The sequence below is a fragment of the Humulus lupulus genome, chromosome 6 (genome assembly GCF_963169125.1).
Source record: "Humulus lupulus chromosome 6, drHumLupu1.1, whole genome shotgun sequence".
Taxonomy (NCBI): Eukaryota; Viridiplantae; Streptophyta; class Magnoliopsida; order Rosales; family Cannabaceae; genus Humulus; species Humulus lupulus.
Window position 1 is genome coordinate 5,055,194 of NC_084798.1, and position 18,172 is coordinate 5,073,365.

Below are 18,172 nucleotides of genomic sequence, written 5' to 3' on the forward strand. Positions count from 1 at the left end.
TGGATGTGAGTTTCATTTCAAAACCAAAGATGGTAAAAGTTGTGAATACTGGAGCCTCCTGATGACTCATAAATATTTTGATGATTTGCATAGTATCTGTGATTATTACGATGCAACAGGGGCCTCATTTAAGTTTTTCATGACTGTTATTCTGTCAAGAGAGCTTATTTGTGGCTGATTAAAGCCCCTGTGGATTATTTGAGGAACGACATCTTCTATCCATTGAATGCTAGGAATAAGACTTTTCATGATATGGTGCCAAGTCCTCAGGCCATGGCATTCTATATATGAAATGCTAACAATAATGTTTGGTCAGCTATGTGAAAACCTAACATGGTTGTTTTGGGTTCATTCCTTTTTGTATCAACCAAGCTACTTTATGAGTTTTAAACTAAAAAAACAAGACTACTTGTTGTTGGTTAAGCAGTAAGCATTTCTCAAAATTAAATTTATATAATATATTCATAAGGCAAAATACTAATATTGAGAAGTGTGTGTCAGAATAATATTAACAAAGATGTGGTTGTAGTATAAGGTAAGATACATAATGATCATCTCATCTTGTGACCTTTATTACTCTTAGCCAAATATTCTGTGCAAGAATTGAAGCCTTGTGTGATGGAAAAAGAAAGTTCATTAACCAATTGCCAACATCACATTTAGCTCAATCACATAGACAAGTACCAGAAACAGCAAAATATGTATTGATATACTCAGGAATTCGAGAGCCTGGTCACTGCCTAAAGATTACAACCTTATTCAGTCTGGACAACAAGTTCAAAATCTGGATTCTGTAAAACCAATATGCCAATTTTTCAACTTGAAACCATGAGGATTTCGATACAAATCAACTCAAAACTAGACAGCTGATTCAAAATCCTGCAAAACTATTTTCAATCAAAATAGCTTTTAAAGCCCATGTTTATTGCTTGTATAAATTATTTGAAGGCTTGCTTTACATGATTTTTCTTTGTAACAAAGAAATTAAATTAGAAAACAAGAAATTTGAGGGGAAAAAACCAAAAAACAAAACAATGTTCTAAATTCTTAGGCCACGGAAGGCTCTGGAATTGGCCAAGGTGAGATCCAAAAAGAGGTTCATTTTTCTGAAATTCTGGTGGAGACATGTAACAGTCTTCTAGAGAGCAGCCATTCCTCTTGCTCAACTTCAGCCAAAAGCTTAGTCATAGGGTAAGAGTATAAACGAGTCCAATTTGGTCATTTCATTTAATATCTTCCAAGAAGTAATCAATCTTTACAGCCATTTTCTGGACGGACCAAAACATCTTTCTATTGCATGAAGTCGCATTGGACAAGAGCTTATAAGAATTGGGTGCCAAAATATTATCAATTCAACCCCACCCACCTCTTAAAAATTAATGCTTCCTCCCTCTTTCTGTGTTGGCCTTCAGTTTGGAATTTGGGAGTTTTGCCCCTATAAAGTGTTTTGTGGTACTTCAAGAAGAGAGTTCGGTATTTGTACTTGTCCACAAACATTTTACCTCTCTCCATCATCTCCACCACTTCATTTGCTCGGCTGAAAAACCCACCCCTCACAAATGTGTAAAGCACAGAATCCAAGAGTTCCTGATCAAACTTCATTGGGGTTGCAGAAGCAAGAGATTTCATCTCCCCCCACAGTTCTGTCACTTCTATATAGTTTCCCCCAATAGCTGCATACGCAGTTACCATAGAATGGAATGTCTGAGCATTTGGTGTATGACCAAGACTCCTCATTTTCTTCAGAGCTTTCTCGGCATCTTGCATCAATCTTTTCTTAGAGAAAAAGTGGATTACATTGTTCCAATCATGAACTCCAGAATCTACTCTTTGCCCTTCCTTGATTTCGTGCAAAAGTTTTCCCATTAACTTGGCTTCATTTCCCTCTTCACATCCCTTAACCAACTTCTCGAATTCTTGATGACCAGTTTTCGATATCTTTGCTACTTTCATCTCTTTGAATAGATGGAGGGCTCCTTGTGTATCTTCTTGCATCACCTTGGACTGAAGCAATGCCTGATAAGAGCTAGAATCTAGTTGGATTCCTGCCCTACGAGCATCGCGTAGAAGTGCTGCAACATCTCCTACTCGGTTTGCTTGACAATATGCTTTTAAGAGAGAAGAATATACAGAAGAAGCAATGTTGACACCAGCCAATACCATCTCATCTAAAAGGTCATGGGCTTGGTCTAACCAACCAAGCGATATGCATGAACTTATGACATGAACTATCATTGAATCATCATTGGAAACTGGAGAATCTTCTCTCTCTACCTTGATGAGAAACTCCGCCAAATCTTTAATCTTTCCTGCTTCTAGAAATGCTTTCACTAATTTCACCAAAATTTCCTCAGTTGGTTGGATGATACCTCGTTCAGATGTTAAAAATTCAACTTGAGTTTGCAGCTTATCTAACATGGTATTCAGCACCTCCTTTGCTTCAGTATCGAGAGTCACAAAATTCCGATCTCTTAAATACTCCTCATAAGATACCAGGGAGATTTTAATTGGTCTATCATATTCCAAACCTCTAGATTCTTCATGGCTCGAAGTCAACCTGGAACCAAGAACACAAGAGGATTTGCCTTCATTTCCAACAGCATCAATTACTATCGATGCAGCAGCAAAAGAGGACCTAGCTACTTTTGCTTTCCGAAGCATTTCTAAAACCATGTTTGATGCAGAACCAAGATCACCCAATTTCAAATGGCATGTAAGCAAACAATTATAGAACTGCCGCAATTGAACATCACTTAGGTTGTGTGCATCATTTATGTACCGTTGGAGTTTCCTAAGCTCTTCTCTTCGTCCATTTCTCTCATATATATGTGCCATGACTATCAGTAAGTCAGAGTCAAGTTTCACACCAACTCGAGGCATCATGTCAAGGAGCTGCTCTGCTTTCCTATGTGTTCCAAACAAGAGACACCCGGCCAGAGCAATGTTGAAAGCAGTAGTATTAGGCTTCATAGCCAGCAAAGGGGCGTTACTCTTTTTCCGTGGATCAATCCTACTATCTTGAAATAGATAACCAATCTCAAGAATCAACTCAGCTGCAAGATAAGCCCCGGGACCAGTTTGACACATATATGCCAAGGTTGCAGACCAAGCAGAAACGGGAGGAAATTGCTCCATTTCCACCAACTTTCTCAAAATAGTTGATGCAGGAACCGACAATTGGACTTTCGCTAGAGAAATAGAGAGATAAATTAGTGTCTCTTTCTGTAATAAATTATGTTTTCCTTTCTCGAAAATTCCTTCTACCATCCCAAAGGCCTTCTCTAACCACAGAACATCAAGGCTTTCAGCAAAAGCTGCAAGAAGTTTATTCACAACAGACTTTCTAGGGAACCCATCTATCTGCATATGTTGTTTATAAAATTCCCACGTATCTTCAAGTCTATGCTCATCAAGTGCATTCTCTATTTCCACACTTATCCTAGCTGGGTCTCCAGCCTGTACCAATATTGTTCCTGTCATAGTCGAGAAAGACTTCATCTCAAGCGGGAATTCATTATTCCTTCCCAAAAATATAGCCACCTCATTTGGATTGGCTAAACAAGAGCGAGCAAACCCACAAACAGAAATGGAACTTGAATAAGCTTTAAACTTGTGCGCATATGCAGGGAAGAGTGCAGTGATGCGATAACCCATTTGTCTCCTAATTATCATCATCTCTTATTAAGATAAAATCCCCCTCAAAAAACAAGATGAAATCTGCAAAAAAAAAATGAAAACTCTATTTAGGATTTTGAAAAATTATTATGAGATAACCACTTAAAAATGATATTTCAAACCAAACTAGCAAAGTTGTAATTTTGGCAACTTACACACAAGAAAAAGAAACAACACCAACAAGAGCAGTTGAAGAACTAACAGATAGTTCCCTTATAACAAGTGAAAAGAAAATAAGTGAAACCAGTAATGATATGAAAAGCCCCATTATTGCTATGACTACTGAGCTGATCAAACCAAACCGGTAAAGTTGTAAATTTCTCCCTCCCTTCCTTCCTCGAACTATATATTTTATCTCATACTTTCTTATTCCATTATGGTCAAACCAAACAAACCAGTGAAGTTGTAATTTCAGAAAATTCCTTACAAGAAAAAAGAAAGAACCCCAGCAAGAGCAGCTGAAGAACTAACAGACTCTGTTACCTTATATTAAAGCTGAAATTTGTGTAAAGTGCCGTAGCCAAAGCAGCAATGATATGAAAACCAAAAAAATATAAGAGGCGCTACTGTAATGTGTCAAACCAATCCATTCATGAAATAAAAAAATAAAAAATAAAACTGAATTAAAGTGTTAGAGCCCAGTATCTTACTTAACAGACATTTCAGCATATACTTGGTGGACAGCAATGATATCAAGTGAGAAAAAGAAGCATAGATACATACCAAAAGAAGACAACTTTGTTAGCAGTGTGGGATTTATTTCGTAACTGACAAAAATTATAAACTGTAAATTAAATTATAAATTTTGAATATATAATGTAATTTTCTAAACAAAAAGCACAAACAACAGTGTCATAAAACGACACTAATTGTCGGACAAAAAAACCACACCAAAATTACATAAACGACACATTACCAAAAATAGGAAAAATGAGATGGAAAGTATTGATGAAACATTTTCTTGCAATGTGGCATTCAACATGGTTAATGAAAGTGATGATCATGAACCAAAATCTGTATCTGTATCTGAAAGTGATGATCATTAATTTTTATAGGCCAAGAAATATCAGGCAGTGGATATCCATGAACAAAAATTTGGGACCCAATTCTTCTTATTTCCAAAGGAGGAGGCTAATTAAAATTATACTTAATTTTTTATTAACTAAAAAATGGTAGCAATCTCCCAAGGGAAAAAAGGAAATAAGAAAGAGAAACTTACCCTCTAAGACAGTAAGAGGTGGTTGCAGTAAACCCTTCTGATTGTGATGGCAGTGCTCTATGGATCTCTGTTGGGACATCATTTCCAGCAACCTCTCACGACTGCCTGGGATAAGTTGAACACAACTCACAATGTGTAGCAATCCGACTTGAATAAGTTGCTACTGTGGTTATCCACTATTTTCTTAAATTTTTATTTATAGCATGACACACACAAAAGAAGTATTTCAACTTAATTATTAAAAATTATTTTTAACAAACACTATAGAAGTTTTAAAAAAAATTTAAACTTATTTATTTTAAGTGTGTCCCACAAGTTTTAAGCTATTCTAGACACTTTATTTATCACCGAAAATTAAGAGTATACATTTCTAACAGTTAAACTCAACATACCAACTAATAACACTCTTTAAAATAAATCATAAATCATTCTCCAAAACAGAGCTCCTAAATAATAGCGAAATGGGCTCTTAAATAATCCTAAACAAATAAAAGATTAAGAAGAATAGGTCAGCATACAAAGTCCATATAAATTGATTGCATAAAAAACAACTAATGAGATTTCAAAGATTCACAGAAAAAATAGAGCTTAAGCTGTTCTTTGATTGCAATAAAATAAGTTCAAAAAATAAATACATATATTAGACAAGATCCCTAGAACTAAATGCTACATCAGATCAAACACTTGCACAAAAGAAAAAATGTAATCATACAATAGGATCGAATAACAGATCCGAAAAATAATCAGAAACAAAATAAAATCATTGAACAGATTCAAAATGTACTCAACAACATACTTTAAACACTTCCCATTATTACCATTAGTTTGTGTCTAACATATTTTGAGATATATAATATACAGAAATGTAATAAACGGACTAAGAGACTATCACAGACTTAAAAGTGACAAAAAAAGACAGTGAATCAAAGTAATGAATCACAACTCAAAAACTAAGGACAATGCAATATAACAAACGTATTAGAACAAGGAAAACAACTCAAAGCCTCTGATCAAAAACACAACTCCATAACATCTAAGATACATACAACTCAATAACAACTAAGATATGCATTAGGTGCAATGCAAACAAAAATATACCTCAAACAAAAATCTACCAAGCCATTCCAAGCTGCAACCTAGCCACTGCAATCCAAAGCCATGACCCAGCACACTGCTTCTGAAAAGATACAAAACACAAACTAAGCATATTCAGTACACAAAGACATAATCAGATTTAAAAAAACAATACCCACTACAAACAAAGAAATAAAAACTAAATACAAACCACAAACGTATAGAGTAAAAAATCGTTATCAACAAAGACTGAGACAAAGGCGGTTATGGGTGGCTCCGGAGGCAGCTTTAGGCTAGTAAAATGGAGGCAGTGGCGGCGGCTTACAGAGCTCGTCAATGGAAACGGCAGAAGGGGATTGCAAGTGACAAGTTGAACAAACAGAGAGAGACGAAGAAGAAGGGGACTCCAAGGTCGACTGGTATTACTCACGTAAGGGTCAGCTAAAGCATTGTAGAAAGAAGAAGAAGAAAGAGAGATTGTTAGAGAGAATGAGATGTGGCGGCTGATCATATACAAGATAAGTTAATCTTATATATATATATATATATATATATATATATATCAAACTACAATATCAAACATCCCAAACTTAGTTTCATGTTTTGTTGTTTGCTTTTAATTTTATTCTTCAAACTAATTTATCTATTCTCAATATCAAAGAAATAAAAATTCAAAACATAACCAAAATAACATATATATATTTAATATCAAATGAATATGAAATATGAACCAAACAACAGACACATAAATCTTTCACAGTTAAACTCAAAATAAAAATCAGATTTGCCCCTTCCCCTTTAAGGAAATAAAAATTCAGATTCAAAACATACTTGTATATAGATCAAAAATCAAATTCAAACTCAAAATAATAACTAACTAAAAATCAGATTCAAAATTTTTGCTGACATACCAATATGCTAGTCATCTCTCCAAAAACAAAGTTCAGTCTACAATATCAAACATCCCAAACTTAGTTTCATATATACTAATCAAAATGTATATAGATAAAACTTGTACAAATACTTAAGGCATTATAGAAATATACAAATTATAAAGTTGCACATATTATAAAAACTATTCCATATAAGTTTAATATTATTCTTTAAATTTATTTCTCAATTCTCAATATCAAAACCAAAAGCCCAGAATTTATTCACTAAGTTCACAACCATCCCCAACATAACAAATTGATAAAGAACAAGGCAAACCACAATACTCTGATAAAGAATAAGCAGGGAGGAGCATGAAGATCATTTCTCAAACACTTGTAGAATATATTAATCAAAATGTATCGTAGATAAAGCTTGTACAATTAACTAAGACATAATCATGACTTAAATACAAATATACAAATTATAAAGCTGCATATATTAAAAAACTATTCCAAATAAACCATACTCTTAATCAATCTAGCTATTTGCATAGGGAACAAATCAATATGAATCATATAAAAACTTGTAATATAATGATGGCATCGTGATCATGATTTAAATTATCATATTAAAACAAACTAAAAAGAAAATCATTAGATTAAAACATACTAAAAAATGTCTCTGATTCAAATAACCAAGAGGCTCACACACAAATCATCTAAAACAGAGAGCATTATCATCATATTAGAAGGTTTTATTGTTTAACCCTAAGAGACTAGGAGCCCAAAGCCAAAACAGAGAATTGCCCACAGTGCAAAATCGACAGATTCATCATCAACAAACACTAACAACAATTCAGCAATAAAGTACCAAAATATAAAATCTAAAAACAAAACAACATAGACAAATCAACCCCTCAAAGCCACCAAGACCAATCACAAAACCTCAAAGCCACCAATACCAATCCAAAAATCAAACCTTAACAAACAATCCACATAAAATTTACTAACAATAACTAGGTTCTCGATAAAATAATTAGAAAACCAAGTATTTAAAAGAAAAAAAAGTACGCGAAATGTTACAGGTTACAGAGGCTAAACGATTGTCTGAGCTAGGACCGGCGTTGGCTTAAATGTTTCTTCAGAAGGCAGAGACTCAAAGATTTGAAGTAGGAGGCGGCGGCGGCACACACAGAGAAGAGTTCTAATGGTGGCTCAAGTATTCAAAAATGGGAGAATAGAGGGTCGAATGAAGCATTTGTAGAAAGAAGAGCAGAGATGATCGGTGGCTTAGGTTAGAGGGTCGATAGCACAAGGTTAGGGGAAGGCTTCAACCATGGTAGAGAGGAGAGAGTAATATCAGAGATGAAGAAACAAAAAACATATAAAGCCCGTTAACCAAAGCTTTTCTTTTGAATTATTTAAAAAAATATTTTAATGATTTTTATTTTTAAATTGTTTGAATATCAAAAAAAAATTATAAGTAATTAAAATTATTCTTTCAAAAAAAAAAAGTAATTAAAATTATTCTAACTTAGAAATTAACTTATAAAAAATATCTTTTAAAAAAAACTACAAATCCTACTTTGTCAATAAGACCTTTTAAATTAAAAAAGGCTTATATTTTTTACTCGAATACTTCTAAACAGTGACAGAGCCACTCTTGGCTTAGAGTAGGCTCAAGCCTACACTGATTTTTTTTATTTTTTAAAACAAAGTAAATATAACAGATCTTCTACTAAAACGAGACATAGGAGGTGTGTTGAACATATAACAAGTCTGATTTCTCTACTAAAATAAATACATGTATACAAGAGTATCATGTGAACTAGGCCCAAATACTAAAGTTTTGAAAGGCCAAGGAGAGCACTAATTCTGCAATTTTTCTTTCCTACAAAAGTATTATTATTAATATTAAATTATCATTAGAAGTAGTGGTAGACTTCATAGCAATGAAGCATACAAAAATAATTCCAACTTATTCGTGTCATATATAGCTTATTGAATTAGTGTAGCGATTTGTTGAATTTTTATTAAAGTAAAATTATCAAAAAAATAATAGAAAGAATAGGTTCCAACTTGTGTCTCCCACTCTCTAATGGGAGCTAACATTCTCATATCTTAGCTATTAGTTAAAATATTTATTTATTCCGAATAAAAAATAAAAAATAATTGCTTAAAATTAATCAAATTTTATATTTTAAAAATTATCGTCAACTTCACCTAACCCTTGCCCTCACTGAATAAAATTTCTAGCTCCGTCACTGCCTCTAAAAAAGTAATTTTTTATTTCTGTAAGCTAAAAGTAGTTTAGATTTGATAGGTTGGGTGGATTTTTAAAATGTTTAATTGAGTTGTTACTTTTTCAATTAGTAACTTAACTATTTTTAATTTTTTTCTAAAAAAATTATTTTTACTAATTTTTTTATTATTTTCTTATGTTTAGTGTGTATTTATAATAATTGTTACTTTCAAATATAAAGTTTTATTTTGAATTTAGTTTATATAATGTATAATTAATAATTATGTTAATACAAAATAAAATAAAATAAAGTTATACAAATCATTAATTGAACCGGAAGGTCGAGTTCTTCAAATTGTGTTTTTATCGTTTTATTCAGATTAAGCAAGTTGCAAAAAGTTTTGCACATCACTAACTCATACAAATGGTTTTAAAATAATAAATAAAATAAGGAAGAAAGATTGATATTTAAATTTCCCATGTATGATATAATTTTGTAAACAAAAAAAAAACACAAACGACATACAGTATTTAAAAACGACAGTAGCACCACATAAACGACACATTACCAAAAAAGAAAAATAAAGCACAAACGACACCAACGGAGTGAAAACGACAATAATATTAGATAAACGACAGAGTACTAAAAATAGAAGAAAGTACAGTTAAGAGAGATTAGGTGCCAGTGAGTCTGACAACAATACGAGACGACACAGACAAGGTCAAATAAACTGACTTTCGTCATTTGACAACATTCAATTCACAATTCGATTCGACCAACCAACCAAAAATCGTAGTTTAGGAAAACCCAGTTCCTGTTTCAGAGAGAAAAAGCATTGAAAATGGTGTTCAACAGCTTGCTCGTGGTATCGGTGGCACACGTGTCGGCCGATGCCTGGCAATGCCTGGCTTGCTTCCCTGAGCGGCTCAGTAGTCGCCAGCTATTGAATCTCGTCTTCTGCCTCCCTTTGCAGCAACTGGGTCGCTTTGCTCTTTGCTTATGGACCTTTCTTTGTCTTCCTCCTTCAGATTCGTTCTACTCCTATTCTTACTCTTCTGATTCGGATGATTCATCCACCACCCGTGATTATGATGACTATTATTACCATTCGCATTCTGATTGAGACGCTTTTGTACAGTAAATCTCTCTCTTTCTCTCACTATATTGATTACTTAGCTGGGTTTGTTCTGATCTCGATTGGTATTTTGGTGTTTTGTGATGATTGAGTGATTTGCTGAATTGGGTTGTCTTGGATTTTCATTCATTTTTGTCCCTTCTATGATTGAATTTGTGAAAACTGTTTGCTTGGTTGAAAATTTAATGATTTATGTTATGGCTGTTTTGCTTCATTGGGCAAAATAGCTAAGACGATTTTAGGGATCTCCCTTCTTTTTTTCTTTCTTATTCATTATTAATATGTTGTTGAATTGGGTTGTTTTGGATTTTATATAGGTGATAAGTGTTTGTTTTTTGGAAAATCATTGGTGCATTAGGCAAACAGCTAATCTGGGTTTGTGGATAGCCTACTCTAGTTGGGAGATTTACAAATCATAATTGATGAACTAGGAAATCTCCAATTGTTAGTTTAAACTTTGAGGAGATAACCCATAAGATACCAGAATTTATGGTTTTAAAAAAAATATATATGAGCATGTTTACATTGGCATAATTGAAATTACATGATGACATGTTGAGACATGAAACAAAACCAATTTGGCTCATTTTGAAGGATTACTCCATAGTAAAAATCCTTTGAATACATGTTGTGTTACTCCTGTAAACCTTTTGTGTTCATGTCCGGCATCCATGGAGAAATATAACTCATAATTGAGAAGGAAACTTCAAATTTAAGAAGTTGCATCTTGAGATTAGAATAAACTAGCTACATTAAAATTGCCTTGAAAACATTTGTAATGGTGTTGAATTGTTCAGGCATTCGCATGGAGTCGAAAGTTGCCGGGTTGGAGGTAGATTACTTGGATAAACTTTCTGCCTAGTGATACACTGTTTGGTTTTACTGGAATTGGAGAGGGTATTTTGCTCATCAGTCTTAGGCTTTGTGGTTAATTAGACGATGTGTTAAATTTATTTTGAATAAGATTAGTTATGTCATAGTTCTATGTGTGAAATAGAATGAATGATGTAATGTAGTGATAAAGTCAGCATCCAGATGAAACTCAGTCTTGTGTATTTGGTTTTTTAGTTTTGATAAATAAAGAAAAAAAAAGTTACTTCATAATAACATAGCAAAAAACTATCCAAACTTATGATTTGTTGTTTGATGGGAATGATATTTCTTAGAAGTAATATTACAGAAAATGAAAATGCAGTACCCAAAGTTGTCATGAGAAATAGTTCTGCATGCTGGACTTTTCCCACACATTCTTTGGCCTTGGATTTCTAGCAAGGTGATGTCCCTATGGTTTGAACTCGCCTCCTTTTACTTAAGAGGATTTTGTTTGTAGATCCCGGTACCAGAATTGCGAATAAGACCCTCTTATGTTAGTGAAGATGAGTTCAAAATCTTACAGACCGCACATTGATAGAAACTCGAGACCAAATACCTGTTAGAGAATGTACCACAGCGACAAATTGATGAAATCGTAGACTAACATAATTTTAGGGATGGTTAAACTTTTAGGAACAGGAAGAAGAGTTTGTCATGACATCTCAGACAACTTCAATAGAGAGATATAACAAATATTGTCCTAGTTTCGTTTGACCTTGTTCGAAACTTGGATTTTGGATTTTTGAGGGACAACAGTTTTAGGGAAGAGGCATGTCTGTCCATAAGACAGTGACAACTTCAGGAACAGGATACCTAAAATGTAGTCAAATTTTTATTAAGCCATGCTTTCATGTGCTAATTTCTTTCTTCTGAAGTACAATCCCAAAATTATTGAAAATAATGGTAATTATGATCATAATTAGAATAGGTACTTTTTTTTGTTCAGTAGCATGACTCTTGGTTCAATGAAACAAATAATACACCTGTAAAGGAAAACAAAAAAAATATTTTTTTTTGTTTTCAAATATATTCATGTGCTCTGCATCAACTAGAGAAGAGGGGGGGAACTATTCTAAACTAAACAGAGATACTTTGTCAAGAATAAAGTTATTGGTGCAAATAGAAATTAGCAAGAAAAATAGAAAAAGAATAATAGAGAGAAAAGATAATAGATATTGGAAAGAGAATAAAAACATAAGAAATAAAGAGAGAGAGATATAAATTCAAAAGAGAATAGGTTCAATAAATTTTCATCCATACAATGAAAGTATCTGTGTCTGTGTGCTGTGTATGAATTTCTGTCTCTACTACTTTGAGAAAGTTGACTAAAACTAAACCTCATTGTCAGAAAATTTCTTGGTTTATCTCTTCAATTCAAGATTTATTTTTCTTTATCTAGTGTTGGGGTTACTTAGGATAATTATCTCAACTGTTCATTATGAGTGAATTTTTTTGCAGGACTTGGGCAAAGTAATGAATAGGAAAGACACAAAGCAACAATAATTTTCACTTTCTTGATTTGGAAAGCAAGTTTATTAGGTTGCTTGGTGATGAATCACTCAACTCATCTTAATGAGTCCTTAGGTTTTCTCATTTTGTTATAGTATATATGTATAGATCTATATATACATCAACCCACTGTATCTGTTTATTGCTGTTGATTGTGTGCATGTGCACATGTGTACAGAAGATCTTGCTGCTGCTAGTAAATATACCATTATGCTTGTGACCTCACTCACATGTGTTTTGTCTCCACACTTTTGCATGTTTATGCTATGCTCAACTACAATGATGTTACCTTGTTCAAGATCATTCATTTTCTTCTCTATCCTCTATAATTAGAAGTACTTTGTATGATTAATTAGCATATATTTTTCTTGTAAACATCAATGATAACTCTAGGTAGGTCATCACCTATCAAAAATCATGAAAAAAACAAAAAAGGAAAAATCCCAATTCTTTTTAGCTCCATTCCTACCACACTTTCTTTTTTTTTCTCCTCATATAATGGCTTTAATGATTTAAAGCATCTTTATGTGATATTTCTAGCAAAGTGGGGTAGGGTTATTGTCCAATTGCAATGATGGTTGTGGTGACATGTGAGATAAAGAGATTATGAATTGATCGATCAAAGAGTAAGTACAAAGTGTTTATTTTAGTTTTTTTTTTATTACAAGCAAAATGGGTTATGAAGATTTCTCTAACAATGTTTGCATAAACTTGTTACTACTTTTAAAGACTTAATTGTTGCCAAGCAAGCATTTAAAAAAAAAAGCAAGTAGATTAAAGCAAAATAAAATTACTTCTTTTATGTAAAGGGTCTTTTGTCAAAATGATCTATTTTTTAAAGTCATTTTGTATTTTAGCCTAGTTTTAATAACTTTTTGCAAAATAGCATCTTATAATTTAGACAGCTAGTCAAAAATTTAGACAGGTGGTCGAAAAATTCAAATAGTTAGTCTTAAAAATTTAGACAACTGGTCGAATTTCAGACCGAGGTTATTTTGCAAAAAATTATCAAAAGTAAGCCAGAGTTAAATCAGTTATTTTCACCAATTTCTCTTATATAAAAATATGATATTATACAATTTTATTCCCCACCTATTGGTACACAGATTTTATGTTTTTTGAGTTCATTGTTTGATATTTACGCAAAAGAAGTCGCTCAAATGGTCAGACATGAGTCTAAAGTTGGAGTCCCTCTGTGAGTATTTATATAGTAATTGCTATAGTTTTTTTGTTTTCAAATATTGTAAAATTAGGCTAGGAGCCTTGTTTAAAACAAAAAAGTGTGTTGTTAAATATATTTTTTACCAAGGTAAGATTTTTTTTTCCAAATGGCTAACACAATTGGTGTATATAATAAAATTGAGACATCAATCTTTCATTAGTGACTTAGAAAAAGTAGGGCAAGTGAAATAGATAGAGAATTGCAAAGTGCTCTTGTAATCTTTTTCATCTTAGAGAAAACATGTGTCAATGTAAATCTTGTGTGTGTTTTTTGTGAATTTTAGTGTTTTAATGGTATGACTACTAAATAATTAGTAGTGGTAATTTGTAACATTTTGTATGGTTGATTTAGTGTTTAAGTGTGATTTCAAATTTGTTATTAAATTTTTTTTAGTTTGATTGGAAAATAATTTGTGTTATACATGAAGTAGCAGAAAGTGGGTAACAAATTGAACTTCTTAAAATGTGCTAAGAGTACTGAAAAAAAAATACTATAAGTTTGATGGTAATGTTGAATTTTAATTGTCCAAAAAGAAATGTCACATAAATAAGTATACACACTCGTTTTATAACAGTACTTTTTTTTTTTGGAAAAGGAAAGCATTATATGAGTACTTTTACACCTCAGGTTTCAATAATTTCAGTACCCCAAATAATATGATCTAAAAATAAAAATTTTAATAAAAAAAAGTAACTAATTGGTAACTTATCATAATCAAAATGTTTCTTTTGAAGATCCAAAAAAATGGGAAATTTGAGATTTCGGAAATATTTTTTTTGATGATGTGGCAAGTTATTTTTGTAAATAATTTTTTGTATGTTATTTTTGTAATTATTTTATATTATATGTATATAATTATAAAGATTGGGTACTAATATCCATTTCTAATCTCATTTTCAAAGTTATTCTATGCTTTTGCTATTGGGCCTTCTTACATGGGCTTCAAACAAAATCAAGCCTTGGGCCTACTAAACAAACCAACCAATTCTTTCCCAATCAAGCCTAATAAACTCCAAAAAAAAGTCCAACAATCTCTACTCTTTTTTCTTTCCCAATCACAAAGAAATCAATGCCACGTGGCAGCATACAATTGAACAAAAAAACAGCTTCACACAAGAACCACTAGTGACAACACTAACATGATCCATCCAAACCTCTCCTTCGTTTGAGAGCTTTGGGACTTGTGGTGAGTGAGATTGTGAGACCATTAGCTTACGTATCTTCTTGGTCTTCCACAAATGGCTCTCAACTCCAAGTAACCTCACACACACACACACACACCCCACTCTCAATCACCATGGCTTTAGCTCCAAGCAGCCATGTTTCTCTCTACACTTCACCATTACCAAAAGCCATCCTCACCACCACCACCACTGCTGCTGCTGCTGCTACTTTCTTTCAAACCAACACCAAGCCATGTTTTTCACTCAAGAGCTCTTTGTTTTTGAACAATTCAACCTCTTTTGCCAATACCCTTTTGGCTAAACCATCTAATTTGATTGTAAGAGCTGAGGCTGAGACCGCTGAGAGTGGTTCCAGCCAAGGAGAAGGAGAAGAACAACCTTTTGAAGAGTATGAGGTTGAGATTGTTCAACCTTTTGGATTGAAGTTTGCTAAAGGTAGAGATGGTAGGACTTATATCGACGCCATTGCGCCAGGCGGCGAGGCTGACAAGACTGGGAAGTTTAGTGTTGGTGATAGAGTCATTGCCACCAGGTTTGTGGTTTATTTCAATCCAATATTATGATATGTTTGATGTTTTTGATGTTAGTCAAAGTTTTGGGTTGAATGTTGGGAGTAGTACTTTTACACATGGTTGTGAAATCGGTTTGAATTTTCTGTACAAATGTCTGGAGAAAAGAATGGAAATTTAGTTAAAAAAGAGGGCAAATAAAGCTTTGATCTTTAGAGCAATTCAATCTTGGGATAGTAGTTTTACACATTGGTTTGAATTTTCTGTACTGAAGTCTTCCAAGAAAAAAAAGATTATGATATAGTTTCACAATCTTGTAAGAATATGTCTTAAAAAACAGAATGGCAATTTGGTTTTGGAATCTCTTATAAAAGGGGGCTAATAAAGCTTTAATCTTTAGCTGTAACAATTCAATCTTGGGATAGTAATTTTACACAGTGGTTTGAATTGTGTTTGAATTTTCTGTACAAAAGTTTTCAAAAGAAGAGTATGATTTAGTTTTACAATCTTGTATAAGAGAAGTACTTTTGCAAATTGCTGTGAATTGAACTTGAATTTGCTATTCAAAAGTCTTCAAAAAAGAATGGCTTTTTTCGTTTCACAAGCTCTTAGTCAGAAATTGATTTGAGATGCATTCGAATTTTCTACGCAAAAGTCTTCGAAAAAGAATGGCTATATAGTTTTCGCGCAATATGGTATGAAAAGGATTGAATCAAATAAGGCTTTAAAGAAAACATAGTCGAAATTTTTCAACCAAAAGTTGTTGTTTTATGTTGTGACTGTTAGTTAACATTTGAATTCTGATGAAAATAGTTGACCAAAATTGATGTAAAAAGTTGGGTGCAGTGCAGTTTTTGGGGATGAAATATGGCCTGCAGCTGAATATGGCAGAACAATGTACACAATTCGCCAAAGAATCGGTCCATTGCTCATGAAAATGGAGAAGAGATATGGTTAGTTAGTTAGTCCCATCTCTACCACCACTTGATCATAACAAGAACAATTGAAGAAAAAAACTCATAATTTACTCAAATTTCCATGTCATAACAGGGAAGGTAGACGATGGTGGCGAATTGACCGAAAAGGAGATCATCAGGGCTGAAAGAAATTCTGGTGTGATTAGCAATAGAGTGAGGGAAATTCAAGTAAGTTTGGCACTCAATCTCTTCTCTCTTTTTCTAAACAAGCACAAATGTTTAGTTCTGATTCGAGTAAACGATTTCAGATGCAAAACTACATGAGGAAAAAAGAGCAGAAACAGCAGCGAGAAATCGATCTTAGAGAAGGGCTAAAATTTTACAAGTATGACAGCCAATACAATGTGTTTGATTTTTTTGAGTTTCTTTTTGGAAGTCATTTGATTAACAAAGTTGTCATTTGTTTTTTGGTTTGAAATTACAAACTTTTGTTTGTATAGTAATGGCAAGTATGAGGAAGCTTTGGAGAAGTTTGAGTCTGTTTTGGGATCAAAACCAGAATCAAATGAAGCTTCAGTAGCTAGTTACAATGTTGCTTGCTGCTATTCTAAGCTTAATCAGGTATGGTTGTACTGGTTTTGGCATTTGAAATTTTTTCTTAAATGAAACCTGTTGATGACATATCTTAGTATATGATATTAAAAGTTTTTCTTAGAAAACAGATAACAACATAGCAAAAAACACAGATTTTCTTAGAAGAAGCAGAAATTCGAGTCAAACTCAAAACAATTCGAGTCGCCATACACTAAAAAAAGAAACATATATTGCTTTTATTTGATCTAGGAACTCACTCAAAATATCCATCTGTTGTTTTGGTTATCTAAAACAGATACAAGCTGGATTATCAGCCCTTGAGGATGCCTTGAAATCTGGATTTGAAGATTTCAAGGTAATACAACAAAGTTTCAAGAACATCAAAACTATGTTTAACTCATTGTGTGATGCCATTTTTTGTTTTTTAATGAAGAAATTGTTTGTGTTTTTTCTCAACAGAGAATCCGAACAGATCCTGATCTTGCTAACCTAAGAGCAGCTGAGGAATTTGACCCTTTGCTAAAAAGATTTGATGAGTCATTCATCAATGAGAATGCCATCAATGCAATCAAGTCCATATTTGGCATTTTCAATAAGAAATAAGAAAATTGTGTTCTTCTTTTCTCAATTTTATACATGGATGGACTCGAGTTGTTATTGTGTTATGTAAAGCTAACAAAAGGGTTGGCTGAGGCTTTTGCTTTCAGGGAATCAATTTGTTTTTAGTTTGTTGATATAGTTTTACTTTTTGAACAAATGTTGTGTAGTTCTGAAAAATGTTTTCTTCATTATTTCAAAATTTTCATCATCTTATTACTCATTAGCAAAAGTGTTTTTATGTGATTTTATTTTATGTGTTTTTTCATCATCTTGTTTTCTCTTTTTTGTTTTAAGGATTAAATGGGGATTTTATTAAGAAGATCCAAATGTTACAATATCATAAACATATACATATTAGATTATTTGTTAATATTAATATATTTGGTCTTCATTTAAAAATAAAGACTAGAGTGAGTATATTTTCTGACAACATCAAAGAATCAAGGAAGCAATAGTTGACAACAAACAAACATGTATCTATAATACTAACGTTTGTTTAGTTTTATTTATATAATTTATTAAATTAGTATTATTGTCATATAAATA

The 18,172-nt window shown here is 32.7% G+C and overlaps 3 protein-coding genes across 18 annotated transcripts; 2 read left to right on the forward strand and 1 right to left on the reverse strand.

The window, feature by feature from the left end:
* Window positions 1-681: 681 nt before the first annotated feature.
* Window positions 682-8,218, reverse strand: LOC133781488 (pentatricopeptide repeat-containing protein At1g03100, mitochondrial-like). 13 transcript variants are annotated; one of them, XM_062220495.1, is made up of 6 exons: window positions 7,924-8,218; window positions 6,880-6,916; window positions 6,180-6,409; window positions 5,993-6,071; window positions 4,895-4,999; window positions 682-3,717 (listed from the first exon to the last, which is right to left on the reverse strand). In XM_062220495.1, exon 6 carries the CDS (start codon window positions 3,673-3,675, stop codon window positions 1,348-1,350), a length of 2,328 nt encoding a protein of 775 aa, XP_062076479.1. In that variant the 5' UTR covers window positions 3,676-3,717; window positions 4,895-4,999; window positions 5,993-6,071; window positions 6,180-6,409; window positions 6,880-6,916; window positions 7,924-8,218; the 3' UTR covers window positions 682-1,347. The 13 variants fall into 13 exon arrangements, with proteins under 13 accessions (XP_062076479.1, XP_062076481.1, XP_062076483.1 ...); XM_062220497.1 differs by having other exon boundaries at window positions 7,912-8,218; XM_062220499.1 differs by lacking the exon at window positions 6,880-6,916 and having other exon boundaries at window positions 4,895-4,995.
* Window positions 8,219-9,787: 1,569 nt separating this feature from the next.
* On the forward strand, window positions 9,788-12,825 carry LOC133781491 (uncharacterized). Of its 4 annotated transcripts, none has more exons than XM_062220510.1 (2): window positions 9,788-10,220; window positions 12,550-12,825. In XM_062220510.1, exon 1 carries the CDS (start codon window positions 9,925-9,927, stop codon window positions 10,204-10,206), a length of 282 nt encoding a protein of 93 aa, XP_062076494.1. In that variant the 5' UTR covers window positions 9,788-9,924; the 3' UTR covers window positions 10,207-10,220; window positions 12,550-12,825. The 4 variants fall into 4 exon arrangements, with proteins under 4 accessions (XP_062076494.1, XP_062076497.1, XP_062076493.1 ...); XM_062220513.1 differs by having other exon boundaries at window positions 9,788-10,215; XM_062220509.1 differs by lacking the exon at window positions 12,550-12,825 and adding an exon at window positions 11,016-11,350.
* A 2,173-nt stretch (window positions 12,826-14,998) lies between these two features.
* LOC133781490 (protein MET1, chloroplastic) lies at window positions 14,999-17,846 on the forward strand. The gene is made up of 7 exons (XM_062220508.1): window positions 14,999-15,538; window positions 16,362-16,468; window positions 16,566-16,660; window positions 16,741-16,817; window positions 16,933-17,053; window positions 17,322-17,381; window positions 17,486-17,846. Exons 1-7 carry the CDS (start codon window positions 15,120-15,122, stop codon window positions 17,627-17,629), a joined length of 1,023 nt encoding a protein of 340 aa, XP_062076492.1. The 5' UTR covers window positions 14,999-15,119; the 3' UTR covers window positions 17,630-17,846.
* The last annotated feature ends 326 nt before the right edge of the window (window positions 17,847-18,172 follow it).

What these genes read in the sequence shown, in the direction of transcription:
- LOC133781488 (XM_062220507.1), bottom strand. Translation starts at nt 3,675, where the DNA reads ATGATGATAATTAGGAGACAAATGGGTTATCGCATCACTGCACTCTTC.
- LOC133781491 (XM_062220510.1), top strand. Translation starts at nt 9,925, where the DNA reads ATGGTGTTCAACAGCTTGCTCGTGGTATCGGTGGCACACGTGTCGGCC.
- LOC133781490 (XM_062220508.1), top strand. Translation starts at nt 15,120, where the DNA reads ATGGCTTTAGCTCCAAGCAGCCATGTTTCTCTCTACACTTCACCATTA. An exon ending in GAAAATGGAGAAGAGATATG is followed by an intron (nt 16,469 to 16,565) that starts GTTAGTTAGTTA and finishes ATGTCATAACAG; the next exon opens with GGAAGGTAGACGATGGTGGC. An exon ending in GCTATTCTAAGCTTAATCAG is followed by an intron (nt 17,054 to 17,321) that starts GTATGGTTGTAC and finishes TATCTAAAACAG; the next exon opens with ATACAAGCTGGATTATCAGC.